This window comes from Monodon monoceros, unplaced genomic scaffold (genome assembly GCF_005190385.1).
Source record: "Monodon monoceros isolate NGI ecotype Baffin Bay Population unplaced genomic scaffold, NGI_Narwhal_1 Super_Scaffold_13, whole genome shotgun sequence".
In the NCBI taxonomy this organism is placed as follows: Eukaryota; Metazoa; Chordata; class Mammalia; order Artiodactyla; family Monodontidae; genus Monodon; species Monodon monoceros.
Window position 1 is genome coordinate 64,697,697 of NW_021703769.1, and position 17,190 is coordinate 64,714,886.

The 17,190-nt window shown below is 40.5% G+C and overlaps 1 protein-coding gene across 2 annotated transcripts in view; it reads right to left on the reverse strand.

Annotated features, from left to right (window-relative positions):
- DNAH3 (dynein axonemal heavy chain 3) overlaps nt 1–17,190 on the reverse strand; it is a 196,863-nt gene that overhangs the window by 136,855 nt on the left and 42,818 nt on the right. For both annotated transcript variants that reach the window (XM_029220957.1, XM_029220958.1), the window contains 4 exons: nt 13,527–13,711; nt 12,207–12,330; nt 5,411–5,564; nt 4,476–4,620 (listed from right to left, as the gene is read on the reverse strand). In XM_029220957.1, the coding sequence (XP_029076790.1) occupies nt 4,476–4,620; nt 5,411–5,564; nt 12,207–12,330; nt 13,527–13,711 (608 nt within the window). The remainder of the gene's footprint in view (nt 1–4,475; nt 4,621–5,410; nt 5,565–12,206; nt 12,331–13,526; nt 13,712–17,190) is intronic.

Genomic DNA, 17,190 nt, shown 5'->3' on the forward strand with positions numbered 1-17,190 from the left:
TATACATGGTTAATACACAAAAGTTAATTGCTTTCCTATATATTATTAATGAACAGTGGATTTGAAATTAAAAACATATCCATTTACATTAGCACCCCCAAAATTGAAATACTTAGGTGTAAATCTAACAAAATATGTACAATGTCTATATAAGGAAAACTACAAAACTCTAATGAAAGAAATCAAAGAAGAAAATAAATGGAGAAAAATTTAATGTTCATGGATAAGAAGATTCAATATTGTCAAGATGTCAGTTCTTTCCAACTTGATCTATAGATTCAACACAATCCCAATCAAAATCCCAACAAGTTTTTTTTTAGATACTGACAAACTGATTCTAAAGTTTATATGGAGACACAGAAGACCCAGAATAGCCAATATAATATTAAAGGAGAAGAATAAAGTTGGGGGACTGACATTATCCAGCTTCAAGACTTACCACATAGCTACAATAATCAAATGTGATTGACAAAAGAATAGACATATAGGTCAATGGAACAGAAGAGAGAGCCCAGAAATAAGATCCACAATAGTCAATTGATCTTTCACAAAGGAGCAAAGGCAATACAATGGAGAAATGAAACTTTCCAACAAATAGTTTTAGAACAACTGGATATCCACATGCAAAAAAATAAATGTAGAGGGACTTCCCTGGTGTCGCAGTGGTTGAGAATCTGCCTGCCAATGCAGGGGACACGGGTTGAATCCCTGGTCTGGGAGGATCCCACATGACATGGAGCAACAAAGCCCTTGTGCCACAACTACTGAGCCTGTGCTCTAGGGCCCGCATGCTGCAACTACTGAGCCTGCGCACCACAACTACTGAAGCCCACGTGCCTAGAGCCTGTGCTCCAAAACAAGAGAAGCCACCGCAATGAGAAGCCCGCACACCGCAATGAAGAGTAGCCCCCACTCGCCACAACTAGAGAAAGCCCGCATGCAGCAACGAAGACCCAATGCAGCCAAAAAAAAAAGAAAAAGAATGTAGATGGAGACTGTACATCCCTGACAAAAGTTAATCAAAAATTAATCAAAATGGATCATGGACTTAAATGTAAAATGCAAAACTATAAAACTTCTCGAAGATAACATAGCAGAAAAATCTAGATGACCTTGGGTTTGGTGATAAATTTTTAGATACAATGCTAAAGGCATGATCTAGGAAAGAAATGACAAACTAGACTTTATTAAAATTAAAAACTTCTGCTTTGTGAAAGACACTGTCAAAAGACTGAAAAGACAGACCAAAGACTAGTAGAAAAAATTGCAAAAGACATATCTGATAAAGGATTGCTGTCCAAAATATATAAAGAACTCTTAAAACTCAACAGTAAGAAAACAAACTTAATTTAAAAAGGGGCAAACCCCCTCCCCCAACCCTAACTGTTTTAATATACACTAGCAATGACCAATTAGAAACTGAAATTTTAAAACATATAGCTCTATAAAAAGAAATACATATAAATTTAACAAAACACATATAGGATCTGTATGCTAAAACCTACAAACCACTGACAAAAAGAAGTCAAAGAAGAGCAAAATAATTAGATATACAACGTCCATGGATTGGATGATTCAATTAAAGATGTCAGTTCTTTCCAAATTGATTTAACACATTTCCAATCAAAATTCCAGCAGGTTTCTTGTATATATAAATAAGCTGATTCACAAATTTTATGTAAAAGATATAAAGACAAAGGCACTGTAATAGTCATAATAAAACTTGAAAAAGAGATTGAAGGTATATGACAGTCTCAAAAAGACAAAACTATAGTAACAATGAAGAGATCAATAGTTGCCAGGTGTAGGGAGAGTGTGATTATGAAGGGGTACTACAAGGAAGTTTATTGAAGTCATGGAACTGTTCCATTTTCTGATTGTGGTGAATCAATACATATGTTAAAATTCATAGAACTGTATGTCAAAAATATCATTTTTACTGTATATGAATTTAAAAAATAAAATCTAAAAAATTTAAAATACATTGTCTCTTTCCAACAAAAAAACTTGCTAAATTATAAATACTTCCTTAACACCAGAACTATTTTGTGCCTGAACCAACAAAAAGCATCACGTTTAAAGGTGACACTCTGGGGACTTCCCTGGCAGTCCAGTGGTTAAGACTTTGCCTTCCAATGCAGGGGGTGAGGATTTGATCCCTGGTAGGGGAGATAAGATTCCACATCCCTCGGGGCCAAAAAACCAAAACATAAAACAGAAGCAATATTGTAACAAATTCAATAGAGACTTTAAAAATGGTCCACATCAAAAAAAATCCTAAATAAATAAATAAATAAAGGTGACACTCTAGAAGAATTCCCATTAAAATCAGGAATAAGACAAAGGTGCCATTATTACTACTGTTTAATTTGGAGGTGCTAGTCAACACAGAAAAGTGAATTTTAAAAGGGGTGTGAAAGGGATAAGGTAAAATATCCTAAATGTATAGATATGATCGAGTACTTCAAAAAATAAAAAGCATCAATAAAAATATTATTCAAGGGCTTCCCTGGTGGCGCAGTGGTTGACAGTCCGCCTGCCGATGCAGGGGACACGGGTTCGTGCCCCGGTCCGGGAAGATCCCACATGCCGCGGAGCAGCTAGGCCCGTGAGCCATGGCCGCTGAGCCTGCACGCCCGGAGCCTGTGCTCCGCAACGGGAGAAGCCACAACAGTGAGAGGCCCGCGTACCGCAAAAAAATATAAATAAACAAAACAAAATAATAATAATAATAAATAAATAAAAATTATTCAAAATGGAAAATTATTTAAATAAGGTGGTTTAGTAATAGAGAAAAAGTGGGAAGGCAAATGAATAGCCTTTTATAAAGTAAGGAATTCAACTGACCGATTTTTTTTGGTGTTTTTGGCTGCAGGGCATGCAGGATCTTAGTTTCCCAGCCAGGGATGGAACCCGTGCCCCGCCCCCTGCAGTAGAAGTGCAGACTCTTAACCACTGGACCGCCAGGGAAGTCCCAAGAATGCTTTTTAATAATGAAAAAGCATACTTAAAAGTTGTGAAAAAGAAAATACCACTTTAAACATCAAATGAGCAAAAAAAGTTCTTAAAGCTATTACTTCCCAAGTTTGTTGAGGGTATGAGGAATGCGCCCTCAAATACTGCTAGAGGAATAATAAATTAAAACATGTAATTTTTCTGGAAGGCAATACCAATAACAAAAGCATTTTCTAAAATCCTAATAATTTTTATTATATCCCTTTGATCTAGCCGTTTCACTTTTGGTACTTTATCCTAAGAAAATGATCATTATTGTATACTGAAAATTGGCAACAAGGATGTTCATCACAGTTGTTCTTATAATATCAAAGCACTGGACTTTCCTGGTGGCGCAGTGGTTAAGAATCCACCTGCAAATGCAGGGGACATGGGTTTGAGCCCTGATCCAGGGAGATTCCACATGCTGTGGAACAACTAAGCCTGTGCACCACAACTGCTCAGCCTGCACTCTAGAGCCTGCGAGCCACAACTACTGAGCCTGTGTGCCACAACTACCGAAGCCCGCGTGCCGAGAGCCCGTGCTCCGCAACGAGAAGCCACCGCAATGAGAAGCCCATGCACCGCGACAAAGAGTAGCCCCTGCTCGCCGCAACTAGAGAAAAGCCCATGCAGAACAACGAAGACCCAATGCAGCCAAAAATAAATAAATTAATTAATTAAAAAATATATTGAAGCACTGGAAATAAGCTGAAGGCTCAACCCTGGAGGTCTCAGATTTTGTCCTCTGCTCCTAAATACTCTACCCAGGTGATGTCATCGATGGTTTTTAATTGTACTCTTACATATCAATTATTCCCCAATATAAATCCCACCCCCCTCTATAACTTCAATCCAGACTGATATACTGAACTGCTAATTAATCTTCCCATTTGGATGTTTGCAGACACCTAACTCAGTGTATTGAAGCTGATGTTTTTTTCCCAACAAATCTATCATTTCTCTTATTCAGTGATGGCCTTATCCACCAGACTGCCTGAGCTAATAATCTGGAATTCACCCTAGGTGCTTTCCTCTCCCTCACTGCTCCCTGCCCCATATCAGATCAATCATTAAGTCCTGTTGACTCTACCGCCTCAATTTCTCTCTAGTGTCCAGGATCTATAGTAAAAGAGGTAGTTTACAGATATCTATGGCACTCTGGCCTTTCTTGCATCAGCGTAATAGGGGAACTGCCATCTTATTCTCCCACCACCTGCCTCTCTGAGTCACTACCCAACCCATGGCTGTGGGTGGCTGCCTATTCTATTTCACCCTGGCAATAGATCTGGAGCTTTGATCCCCACGTTCCATCATTATCACATCAGAAAAATTTAACTATCGTTGCCTTAATCCAGAGAATGAGAATATGATAAAAAGTCCAGCCAGAATCTGAGGTCCCAATCTTATTTCAGAACTGGCTGGGTTGAATCTGCTACCCCATCGCCATCCTGACCCAGCAGAGTGAGAATGCGGTATACCATTCATCCATTCCTCCGACTTGATGCTAAACTCGTAGGCTGTCACCCACAGCTGCTCGTAAGGCACTTTGTTGGTCATCACGCTTTGTAGAAGAGGAAAGGTACTCTTCTCCTTTTCCAACAGCTCCTCCTCCTTATTGATCAACTGCAGGGCAAAAGGGGATGTTGTTTATTGGGTGGGTGGTTCTCCTGAACCCTAGAAGCCACCATGGCAAGTTCCCCAGTGCTTTGAAAACCAAGTTGAGGAAGATGCGTGTTCATCTGGAGAGTAAGACAGGAAAATAAGGCATGAACTCAAGCAAGAATGTCCCTGTGCTACCTCTGAGGGCCATGGCAGCTGAGATCTAGCTGGGGGAAACCTTATGATAATTTGCCACTTGCTCCATCACCTTGGCTCCAACTGTATCATATCCATATCCCCATTTTCCCAATTTTCATATGTACTTTAACTTAAAGTACATATGAAACTGTTAACACAATGTTGCCTTCTTGTGCTGAATTGCCTCAATGGTAAGAATTTTAATGATTAAAGAACTTACTAGTGAACTTCAAGGCAAGTTACTTAGCTTCTCCAAGACTTAGTTCTCCCATTTTAAATAGGGATAAATGAAGATACAGTACCTACCACAAAGGTTTATTATGTATATTATTAAGTGATATATCACATATGAAGTCCTTTGCACATTGTGCACATAATACACGCTCAATACACGTGAGCAATTATTCCATTATAATTCTTCTTTGTGTACTCAGTGACTAACAAAAAAGCTGGTATAATGTAGGGGTGTGGAAAAAGGTAGTCGAAAGCACCAATGAAAGAACTGGTCAATCAACTAATACTACCCACCTGACAGGTGATGTTAGGCAAACACAAAACCAAGGGCCAGAACCAACAGAGCAGTACAGTCATAAGTCCCCATCCCAAGACCCCAAACCTCAAATTCCACCAGTGCTTGATCTAGGTTCTTTGAAAGCTCATTAAGCTTTTCAACATTGCTCTTCATTTCTTCTGTAGTCATCACTTCACGTTTCCTAAAACCTTCCAGTTCCTTGTTGTAGCCCTCAAGTTTTGCCTCAAATTCTGAGCATCTGAAAGTAAAGACAGTCCAGTCACACTTGGACTTTCCATTTATCAGCATTGCTCACCCAATTCAAGCCTGGGGAGAATTTGATCTTCTGATACAATACATGTAAAACTTATAAAAATATGTTATTATATATAATTTGTAATCCCACCTCCCAGAGACAGCTGCTTTGAACCTATGGTGGTTAAATATTTCCAGATGTTTCTCATATAGGTAAATATATATCAAAAATATATAATACATATGCTATATAATATATACATGTATAAAATTTATGTATATACATATTATTCATTTATCCATTAGGTATTTATTATTAAGTGCCTAATATCAAGAACTGCTCTAGGCATCAGGAATATATTTGTGAAGTACACTATGAAGCTCCCTACCCTCATGGAGCTTGTATTTTAGTTTGGGGAAACCCAGACAGTAAACATATATGGATGGATGAATGAATGGATGAATGGACGGACAGATGGATGGATGGATAAATCCACACATAGATAAAAATGAAATATTTCTGAGAGTGATAAATGTTCTGAAGAAAATAGAACAGGTCAGAGTGCCTAGTGGATGCAAGTGAAGGGCTACTTTAGCCAGAGTGACCAGGGAAGACTTTTCCAGAGATTTATCTACTTCATCCATATTATCAACAAAGCAGTTCTCAAATTTACTTCTCCCTTTTCCTAACAAGGTAGATTAACACAGTTTAAGTGGACAGGTTCTAGAGCTGGACAGGTTAGGTTCAAGTCCCTACATTGCAACACAGTAGCTATGTGACCTTGGTCAAGTCCTTTAACCTCTGTATGCCTCAGCTAAAGAAAACAGGGATGGATAAAGTACCTACTTTAGTATTTAATAAGCTAACATATACAAAATGCTCAGAATTAAGCCTGGTACATAATAATCACTATAAAAATGTTTAGTCTCATTCACTAGAATTTAAACTCTATCAATGCAGTTTTAATCTCCTTAATGCTTTTTTGTATCTCCAGCACTTAGAAGAGTGTCTGGCATAAAACAATCAATACTCATTGAATGAATAAGGGGATTTGCCATTCAGAACAGCTATAGTAACATACCATAAATTTGGCTATTATCTTAAGAACACTTAATCCTGTTATGGCAGTTTTGATGTTCTTTTTTTCTAAAAAGTAATTTAAGAGAGTTAATTTTCAATGGTTTGATTTGGGTTTTATTTCTAATTACACTGTGTGGTAAGCAGCCTCTGGTAAGGTCCCCAAAGAGCCACACCTCCTGGTACTTTATATCCTTCTGTAACTGTCTCCTTTTGAGCTGGGCTAGACCTAGTAACTCACTTCTAACGAAGAATACGGCAAAAGTTATGGGATGTTACTCCCAAGATTAGGTTACAAAAAGACTGTGACTTTCTCTCTCTCTGTCTCTCTCCCTCTCTCTCTCTTTCTCTCTCTCTGAAGGAAGCCAGCTGCCATGTTACGAGCTACTCTATGGAGAGGTCCATATAGCAAGGAATAGAGGGAAGTTTCTGGCCAACAGCTTATGAGGAGCTGAATCCTACTAACAATCATGTGAGTGAGCCTGGATGTAGATCCTCACCCAGTGGAGCCCTAAGATGAGACTGCAGCCTTGGCTGACATTCTGACTGCAACTTCGTAAGAGACCTTGAGCCAGAGGTATACTCTAAGCTGCACCTAGATTTCTGACCCACAGAAACTGTGAGATAATGAATGTTTGTTGTTTTAAGTTGCTATTTTTCAGAATGATTTGTCATGCAGAAATAGATAACTAATACACACTATTATAACAGAGTATGGCCAATATCGTTTCTGCTTCTTTAAATATTTTTTCTTGGGGAGGGGTTCCTAAAATATGGTCAATTTTTGTAAATGTTCTAAGGACATTTTTAAAAATAAATTTATTTATTTGTTTATTTTTGGCTGTGTTGGGTCTTTGTTGCCGCATGCGGGCTTTCTCTAGCTGCGGCAAGCAGGGGCTACTCTTCGTCGCAGTGCACAGACTTCTCATTGCAGTGGTTTCTCTTGTTGCAAAGCACGGTTTCTAGGCACGCGGGCTCAGTAGTTGCAGCTTGCGGGCTCTAGAGTGCAGGCTCAGTAGCTGTGGTGCACGGGCTTAGTTGTTCCACAGCACGTGGGATATCCCCAGATCAGGGATGGAACCCGTGTTCCTGCATTGGCAGGCAGATTCTTAACCACTGCGCCACCAGGGAAGTCCCCTAAGGACATTTAAGAATAGTTTTTTCCATTGTAGAGTAGAAGGTTTGATACACATCCAACAAATTAAGGTTCTTAATTATTTACTTCCATTATCTCCTTATTCAAGTTTCACTTCATTTATTTTTAATTGAGTGATTATTTGATATAAAAGGGTTGATGACTGCTTTAACGTTATTCCACCCACCTAAGTAACCGTGTTTGAATCACTAATGTTTTTGCCTTGACTTTGACTCTATCTGATATTAATATGGCTGACTCCATTTTCTTTTTCCTCATATTTGCATGCAGTACTCTTGCCCACGGACAAACTTAAATTTTCTTTGCTACCTATTAGCACAGGAGATCAGGGACAAAGATTAGTAACAGGATTTAAATCAGCTATTAAAATTTTATAGGAAATACAGAGGACAGAGGAACATATTAAATGACACCCCAGAGGTACAATCAGGAAAGTCTAGATCTGGGGACAAAAGACTTGGTTTCTTCAATAAATAAATTACAAGGAAAAAAACCAAAGGAGATGGAGGGGGGACCTACAGATAAAAAGAAATCTAAGAGACATGTCAACCAATTGCAATGCTGTAGACAGTTTTGAATTCTGATTCAAGTAAACAAACCATAAAAAGAAAAAATTAATTAGATCATCTTGGTCCCCAGATTAAAAACCATCAGTGACTTTCTACCATACTTAATAAGGAACCCAAACTCATTACCACGACTTCAAGGACGTGCTCCTCTAACTCTTCAGCCTCCTTTTATAGCTACTCTCCTTCTTAGGCAAAGGTATTCCCATGATGGAGCCATTGCTCACGCTATGCTCAATGCCTGGACAGGACCCCCTTCTACTCTCTCCCTCCCCACATCTTCCCTTGATGGGATCCTTCTCATCCTTCAAGTCTTATTTACATGAGCCTTTCCCTGACTTGCCCATTGAATGCAATCACTGCGCTCTGTCACCCCGTTCTTTTCCTTCGTAGAGCTTCCGTATTTATCTGCTTTATCTTCCATCTCCCATGCCCCTTTTGTTCTCTGTATCCTCAGAGAAGAGGAATGGAGACAGGAGCCCAAGAGGAAACTGGGCAAGGTGGCCACTGCCACCCTCTCCTTCCCCTGATTGTTTTTCACCAAAGTCTTAAGGATTCAAAGATAGAGAACATAAGTGCTATGAGAGACAGCCTGCTTCTTCTCAGATTTTTGTTTTGTTTTGTTTTGTAATAATCTCTGATTTTAGACTCTGGTAGGTATTAATTTTAGAGAATATCCTTACTGGAAAAAAGTCTCATTCATTCACTCATTCATTCATTCATCAAAAGAGTAAGCACCTGCTATTTGCAAGGCACTGCGCTCTATCTGGATCCCAGAACACAATCTGGGTACTCCCCCTAAGGCACCTTTCTTTCTTCCCAGAAGATGCACTCTTATGGCAAAGAGCAGCTCACATTCCTGAGATGTCCGTCATGTATATTCCAGGTCACTTCCAGGCCCGTGGAACCTACCACTGAGTGGAACAAAATGAGGGGAAAGTGGATTCTCCTGTTATCTACACAATTAGGTGCTGCTGGGTGCCTTTTCACATCGTTAAGATTCTTCTTGAGGCTCCAAACACAGACACACACACAAAGATAAATCTCTGATAAAAGCACTCTTGAATTCTTCCCAGAGGGAAAGAGTAAACAAACTCAGTGATTATTGTAAAATATTATGATTATTATTGTTTTAAATTTCTTTTTTTTAATTTTATTGATGTATAGTTGACTAACAATATTACTGATATATTGGTCTCAGGTGTATAACACAGTGATTTGGTATTTTTATAGATTACACACCATACAAAGTTATTATAAAATATTGACTCTATTCCTTGTGCTGTGCATTACATCCCTGTAACATATTTTATAACTGACAGTTTGTATTGTTTTAAATTTTTATAATTGCTTAGCACATTACAGTTTCTAAAGTGCTTTCATGTCCATAATATATACATATATAAATGTATGTCATTAGTAAATAGTAGATACTCAGGAAATTCAGTTAAGTAAATTGAGTTCTATTCGTGGGACCACCTGGAGTCTATCGGAGAATAATGCAAGAATTTTTAAATGGTGGATTGGTCAGAATTCTGGCGGGAAATAGAATTCACTCTGATGTTCAAAGAAAGAGACTTTAATTAAGGGACTACTTACAGAGGTGAGATGTGGGTAGGGTTAAAGGAACAAAGAGGGGAGAGTGAAGTACCCAGAGACTAGCCTCAGAGGGAAGCCATTATGATCCCTAGGGCTGAGGGGACAATGAGAACTGGAACCACGGAGGAGCAAGAATTGTCATCCAGGAAGGAGGCAGCTACTGCCCAGAGCCCCAGGAACAAGCAGGGAGGGAGAGGGGAAGAAGCCCAGCAGTCACTCTCTAACCTCCTGAGTGCTCTCCACTGGCCTGGCCCTGTCTGGATCCAATAGACACGGGAGCCAGAGGCTACAGACTGCAGGTATCAGCCAACCAGGCATGGAGCGGACAGAGGAAAGGTGGAAAAGAAATTGGGAGAGGGACTGGGGACAGCAAGTGGGGAAAAATAAGCATTGAAGCCAAAAAATTATCGTGGGCTGGAAAAATACGGTCAAGTCTCTTAGAGAGGGAATGGGATTGTTTCCACAGAAGATGAATGAATAAACGGATATTGTTAAGCCCTCCTCAAAGGTTTTTCTCAGGATCTATGCAAAAACGATGGACAGCAAGTTTAAGACTTCACCAAAGAGAGGGCTGAGCCCAGGGCTGCAGGTAGCCCCTAGAGCTGCTCCTCTGCTGAGTTCTGTGGTTGAGAGCTCAGGGACCAGTTGATGGGGTCAAGCTAGAGTTGCCCTCCAAGAAGAAGAAGCTTGGTACTCTCCTCTCATCATAAATGACACTTGTTCCCATTTCTTCAGGAGACACCCCTCACTCCTCTTAACTTCAACAGTTACTGTAAATGGCCTTACAGTAATGTTCTAGAAGTACGCTCACAAGGTAGTGGTTTGGAAGTTAAGAAGCATTTTCTCCCCAAAGAAGTCATCGTTTAAGTGCAAAAGAAGCTGACCACTCTTGAATGCCTGTCACGCACTGGACACCACCTAGGCGCCACTTCAGACCATTTCATCTCATCCTTCAATACAATGACACCTCTCATAAAATGAGATGATCTGAGATTGGTTCTACTAACCCATTTTCCAGATGAGGACACTGAGGCTCAAAAAGATGAAGAAATTTGCTCCTGTTCATCTAACTTACAAAATGGTTCTGCTTCTTGGTGAGGCATCAAAACTCAGTTCCATGGGGGAGGCTGTGTGTAAGGGGTGAGGGGGTATAGGGGGATCCTATACTTTGTGCTCAATGTTTTTGTGAACCTAGAACTGTTCTAAAAATAAAAATCTATTAGTTAAAAGAAATCAGGTCTACTCATTGGGCTAAATTCTGGGTTCTGGGGACAGTAGCCATTTAGGCAGAGGAAGAAGGCTGTAGGAAGAAACAAACACTCGCACACACACATCTTTTGTTGTTGTTGTTCTTCTTCTTCTTCTTCTGGGCAACAGACCTAAGTCATATTTTGAAGGTAGCAACTAAGTGAGTTTATCCTTCAGCCCAAACTCCCATTCTGTGTAGAAATCCCTGCTTTTATCTACCCTTTTCCTTTCTCCTCAGTATTTGCAGGGATTATGGAACCTAAAGTTGGGTAGTGGGAGTTTCATGTGTGATGGGGATGGTAACTGGTATGAATCTGCAGTTCCTAAACAAAGTGTTGCAAGCTGGGATGTGTGTGTTTGTGTGTGCGCGCGCGCACATGCACACAGGTGTGTCTTTACCATATATGTGGTACTTGGCCCACTTCACTTGATATTGTCTGACTTTTTCAGTGTGCAATATTTTCTTTGTCACCGCATTAAAATATTTATTTAGCAGTCAAACACACTTATGTGTCTAGAATAGAGCATAGCACACAGTAAAAATCCACGATAAGTACTCAATAAATAAATGATTACAGGCACATTAGCACTGAACGAGACCAGCTGCAAAACAGGCAATTTCTCAGCCTCCAACCATGCCTTTATTATCCTATCTTGATATCTCACATATCTGTAGTCTCCAATGTAAGGCTGACAATTCTGCTATTATTATTGTGAGGCTATTATTACATGTTACTATTTTTGTGTTTTTCTCTCTGCGCCACTAAATTCCAATTGTTCAAGGCAGGGAGAGAAGGCATTGGCCGGCGTCACTACAGTGAAGCAGGCTTAAAGAGAACATACTTCAATGGGAAACAAAAGGAAATTCCTTCTCCACCAATTGTCTTGCGACTTCACCCACGCACTGCTGGGTGGGGCGGCTCTAGACAGAACCAGAAACATGCGGCATGTTATGAAGCTGGGTATCATGTCTAAAACAACCCCAGGCTTTCCCTGTACCTTTTAATGAGGTCCATCTCTGCCTGATCCCTCTTGCTAAGGAGAAGGTTTCGGCTGTTTTCAAAGATATCTTCAATCTGGTCTGGCCAGAGGAACAGAGTACTGTTCAGTTTGATATCCTCTTCTGCAAAACACACACAGTCTGTTCTAGGACAATGCTCAGCATAGGGCAACTCGCAGGGAATTAATTCAGCAGAACAAGAGGTCAACAGAAGTGAGTATGGGAGTGGCAATTAATGAATGGGCCCATTATTGATGAACGATAGCCAGCATTTACTGAACACTTCCCACAGGCCAGGCTAGAAGGTAGACGGTATTATCATCCTCGTTTTAACAGATGGGAAGCAAAGTTAAGCCAAGTGGTCAAGGTCACACCAGTAGGAGACAGCAGAGCAGATTTCAAACCCAGGTCTAAGTCTAACCAACTCCAAAGCCTACGTTCTAACCACTGTGCTTCATTATCTTCCCAGGCTAGGTCTGAGTAGAAACCTAGGTTGAAGTTCAGTACTATTCTTTAAACTATTTCACCTCACCTGAGTTTCAGTCTCCCTTTTGGTTAAAGGTCAATGATAATACCAATGCCAGATGCCCTACCCATCTTATGGCTCTGGTCAGTTAAAATGCCCTGGGTTCCCTCTGTGCCCTTGGGAATTTAGAAGGCAGAGACCACAGTGAGAGAGTCCAGGCGGATGGTTATGGTGGACCACTTTCCACTCCCAGTCCCTATATCTACCTTCCATAACCATCCCCCCTAAACACTGTGAACACCAGGTAATTCACAGGTATTTCCAGATGGAAAAGGGCTCTGAAACTTGGCTTGTAGAGGGCATATTAGTTTTTCCTTCAGAACCTGGTCCTTACAAAGTTAGGTCCTTACGGAGTCCTAACTTGGCTCAGTAAGCCTTGAAGGGGCCCTGATCATTTCTTTCCTTTTAATATATGCAGGAGCATGAAGGAAAGTGCCCTGGCCTCCTCAAAGGTGGGATTGTATTTAGATTATAGATGAATGCAACCTACCACTTATAAAAGGACTCTGCATTTGAAAGTGACTTTTCCAGGAACACCAGGCACAAGATGCAAAGACAGGCATCTAAGAACCAGTCAAGTTCCTAGATATTTCTTCTTTTTGTCTAACAATAAGATTCTCTTTGATTCAAATTCCAGTGTGGAATTAGTGCCTCTACTATATGGACACACTTGCAAAGTAGCTCTCCTGATATTTAGTGGTAAAATTGCTAACTCTCCTTCCCCTGGCTCCTTATCCTTAAAAATATAAATATACACATAGAGTTGCATGTACACACATGACATTGGACTTACGGGGCAAGTCTGCATAGTCCATCAGGAACTCTAACCGTTCAGCTGCATCTTTAAGTTGCCTCCTGAGTTTGAACACAGTGACATCGCTGGATTTCTTTAAGAATTCAATGAGGAATACTAGCTCCCCAGTGTTGACAGGAATCTCACTGACTTTGTCTGCAACGATGCTGTACTGATTACAGATGCTACAGGGAAAGAAACAGCCATCATCATTATCTAAAAATAGCTTTCTTATAAGACCCACTATACTAAACAAACATGGCTCCTATTTGGAGACTAGAACAATGTTTTCCAACTTTTCTCTACCTGAAAATTCTTGATGGATAATATTCACATACATACCATACTTTAGAAATAATAACAGTAGAAATGATAATAATATATGACATGTACTAGGCCCTTTACTACGTGCCATGCCCCATTCTAATCACTGAATGAATATTAACTCATTTAATCTTCATGGAAATTCCAAGAGTTAGGAACTATTATTATCAACATTTTATAATGGAAGAAAGGGAGGCTGAGTGACTTTATCCAAAGCAACATGATGTGTAGATGTTAGAGCCAGGATTTGAACTAGTTTAATTGATTCCAAAGCTTATACTCTTAACAGATACACCATGGGTAAAGTACAGATTTAGACCAAAACAATAACCAATATCACCACTACCAACAGCAGCAACTCCTCAATTTTATGTTGAAGTAGAACACTAAATTAGTTTGTAACCACTCCTCTTAACAGTGCACCTGCAAGTTTATCCTCATGTGCTGCAGGTAATTTCTGGGGGCATAGAGAAACTTACATTCATCTACTGGGACCGCTAGATCTAACTGCCCACTTATCCTTGAACACAAGACTGTGAAAAAATAGTTATTATAGGGATAATTTGAATATGCTCTAATTTATACAAAAGCTAATGAATGACAGTCTTCAGCATTTTAACTACAATTAGGAACAAGTTATTTGCAATATATCCATGCCTAGCACATGCCTAGTAGCCCTCAAGAAGTGTTAGCAATAATAGCTATAAGAGTTTTTGTTATTATTAATTGATCATTACATGTTGATGGTCATACACTACAGATAGATAAAAACCACTCCTCTCAATGTTTTCAGTCCTCGATATTCCTTCTTAATGTGTGGAGACCCCTCCACAATGAAGCTAATTGTATCAAACTGATGAGAAAATGATTAAAACATCTTTACAGATGATGCTGGGATTTTAGAAATGAATTTTTATACAATTCAGAAACTTGCTATACAGAAAACTTATCTATTGTGCTACATGGATTCATAGTATTCTCCACTTTTGGACTCAGAGATGGATTATATTTCCCAGCCTCCTCTGCATTTTTAGTTGAGTATTTTACCAGTCAGTTTGGACTACCATAACAAAATATTACAGACTGGGTGGTTTAAACAACAAAAAATGTGTTTTCTCATAGTTCTAAGGGCTAGGAAGTCCAAGGTCAAGGTACTGACCTATTTGGTCCCTAGTGAAGGCTCTCTTCCTGGCTTGCAGATAGCCGCCTTTTCGCTGTGTCCTCACATGGTGGAGAGGAAAGAAGCTCTGTCTGTTTCTCTTCTTGTAAGGGCACCAACCCTATTGGATTAGGGCCTTATCCTTTTACCTCCTTTAGTCCTATTATCTCCTTATAGGCCCTGTCTCCAAATACAGTCACATAGGGCATTAGTGCTTTGCTACAGACTGAATGTTTGTGTATTCCCAAAATTTGTATGTTGAAATTAATCCCTAATGTAACAGTACTTTAAAAAAATTTTTATCTTTATTGGAGTATAATTCCTTTACAATGTTGTGTTAGTTTCTGCTGTACAACAACAAAGTGAATCAGCTATATGTATACATATATCCCCATATCCCCTCCCTCTTGAGCCTCTCTCTCACCCTCCCTTTCTCACCGCTTTAGGTCGTCACAAAACATCGAGCTGATCTCCCTGTGCTATGCAACAGCTTCCCACTAACCATCCATTTTACATTTGGCAGTGTATATGTCAATGCTACTCTCTCACTTTGTCCCAGCTTCCCCTTCCCCCCTGTGTCCTCAAGCCTGTAACAGTTATTTTGAGGTGGCCTTTGGGAGATAATTAGGTCATGAGGGCTATGCTCTCATGAATGGGATTAGTGTTTTTATAAAAGAGACCCCAGAGACCCCTCACCCATTCTTCCATGTGAGGATACAATGAGAAGATGGTGGTCTGTGAACAAGGAAGCAGGCTCTCAACAAACAACAAATCTGCTAGAGCCTTGATTTTGGACTTCCCAGCCACCAGAACTGTTAGAAATAGATTTCTATTGTTTATAAGCTACTCAGCCAATGGTACTCTGTTATAGCAGCCTGAATGGACTAAGACAGGATTCAACATATGAATCTGGGGGAGACACAATTCAGACCATAGTAGGTATGGTCATGTGATTGAGTTCCAGTCAGTGAGAAGTAGGAAGCAGTGATAAGTATAACTTTCGGGTACAGCACATGAAACTGTCCTTGCATATTCCTCCATGCTCTTTCTTCCTGCCAACAGTCTAGGATATCAACACTTAGAATGATCTTGAAGGCTATATGTTAAAGATGTAAAGTCACCATCTCCTTGAATCTCTGAATGCACACAATATGTCTCCCCACCAATCTGGAGCTATCCCGAGCAAGAATAAACTATTATTTTCAATCATGACATCTTGGGTCTCTTTGTTACAGCATGTAGCCTAGCCTAATATAGGTAGATCCTCTCAGTGTTATAGACTCCCTCTGATAAGATTCCATTCTTCTTCCCTTTTGTATGAGAAATATAGAGTAAATATCATGTGGCTAACCTATCAGCTTCTTGCAAGGGCCCAGAAGAGTGGTAGACCCACTGTGAAATAAAGGAAAAATATATATTGGTCTCTGCCCCAGGTTCCTAGCACAGAGCCCATGAAACCCTTGTAATTTCATGGATAATAAGAGTACGTTTTGTTCTAGTGAGGTGACTCAGGGTGGGCTCCTAGATGGCTCCTGGATGAGGAGTGGGTCACCGGAAACACCGAGCCATGATTAGAAGCCTGGAGCAAATTAATCAAACCCAAGAAGGGGGTCATTGGAACCTTCAATCTATAGCTGGCTGATCAGAAGCGAGGTGACAACCTGGACTTGTGACTGGCCTCTGAAGTAATGGGGGGCAGTTTTATAGGACTGAGCCCTTTATTTGTGCAAGCTGATGCTATCTCTGGGTAGACAGTGTCAGAATTAAGTTGAATTGTAGGGCACCTAGCTGGTGTTACAGAATTGCGTGGTGTGGAGAAAATCCTCCACACATTTGGTGATCAGCAGTGACAAGAATGAAGTGTTCTATATAAAAGTAAAGGTGGGGGGGAGTCAAGATGGCAGAGTAGGAGGACATGGAGTTCATGTGTCCTCACCACTAGGGCACCTACCAGGTGCTGGTGGGGGACCCTGGACACCTAATGGGACAGGAGGGACCCCCAAGCGACTGGGATGTGGGGGGAGGGAGGGGGAAGGAGAAGTGGAGGCTGGACAGGACAGGCGCCCCTGAGGGGTGGCTGGGGGAGGGGAGGGGCTCCCATGCCTGGAGGGACACACTCACAGCGAGGGGATCAGTGGGGATGGGGAGAGACCCTCTGGGGATCGGAGGATCAGAAGGGAA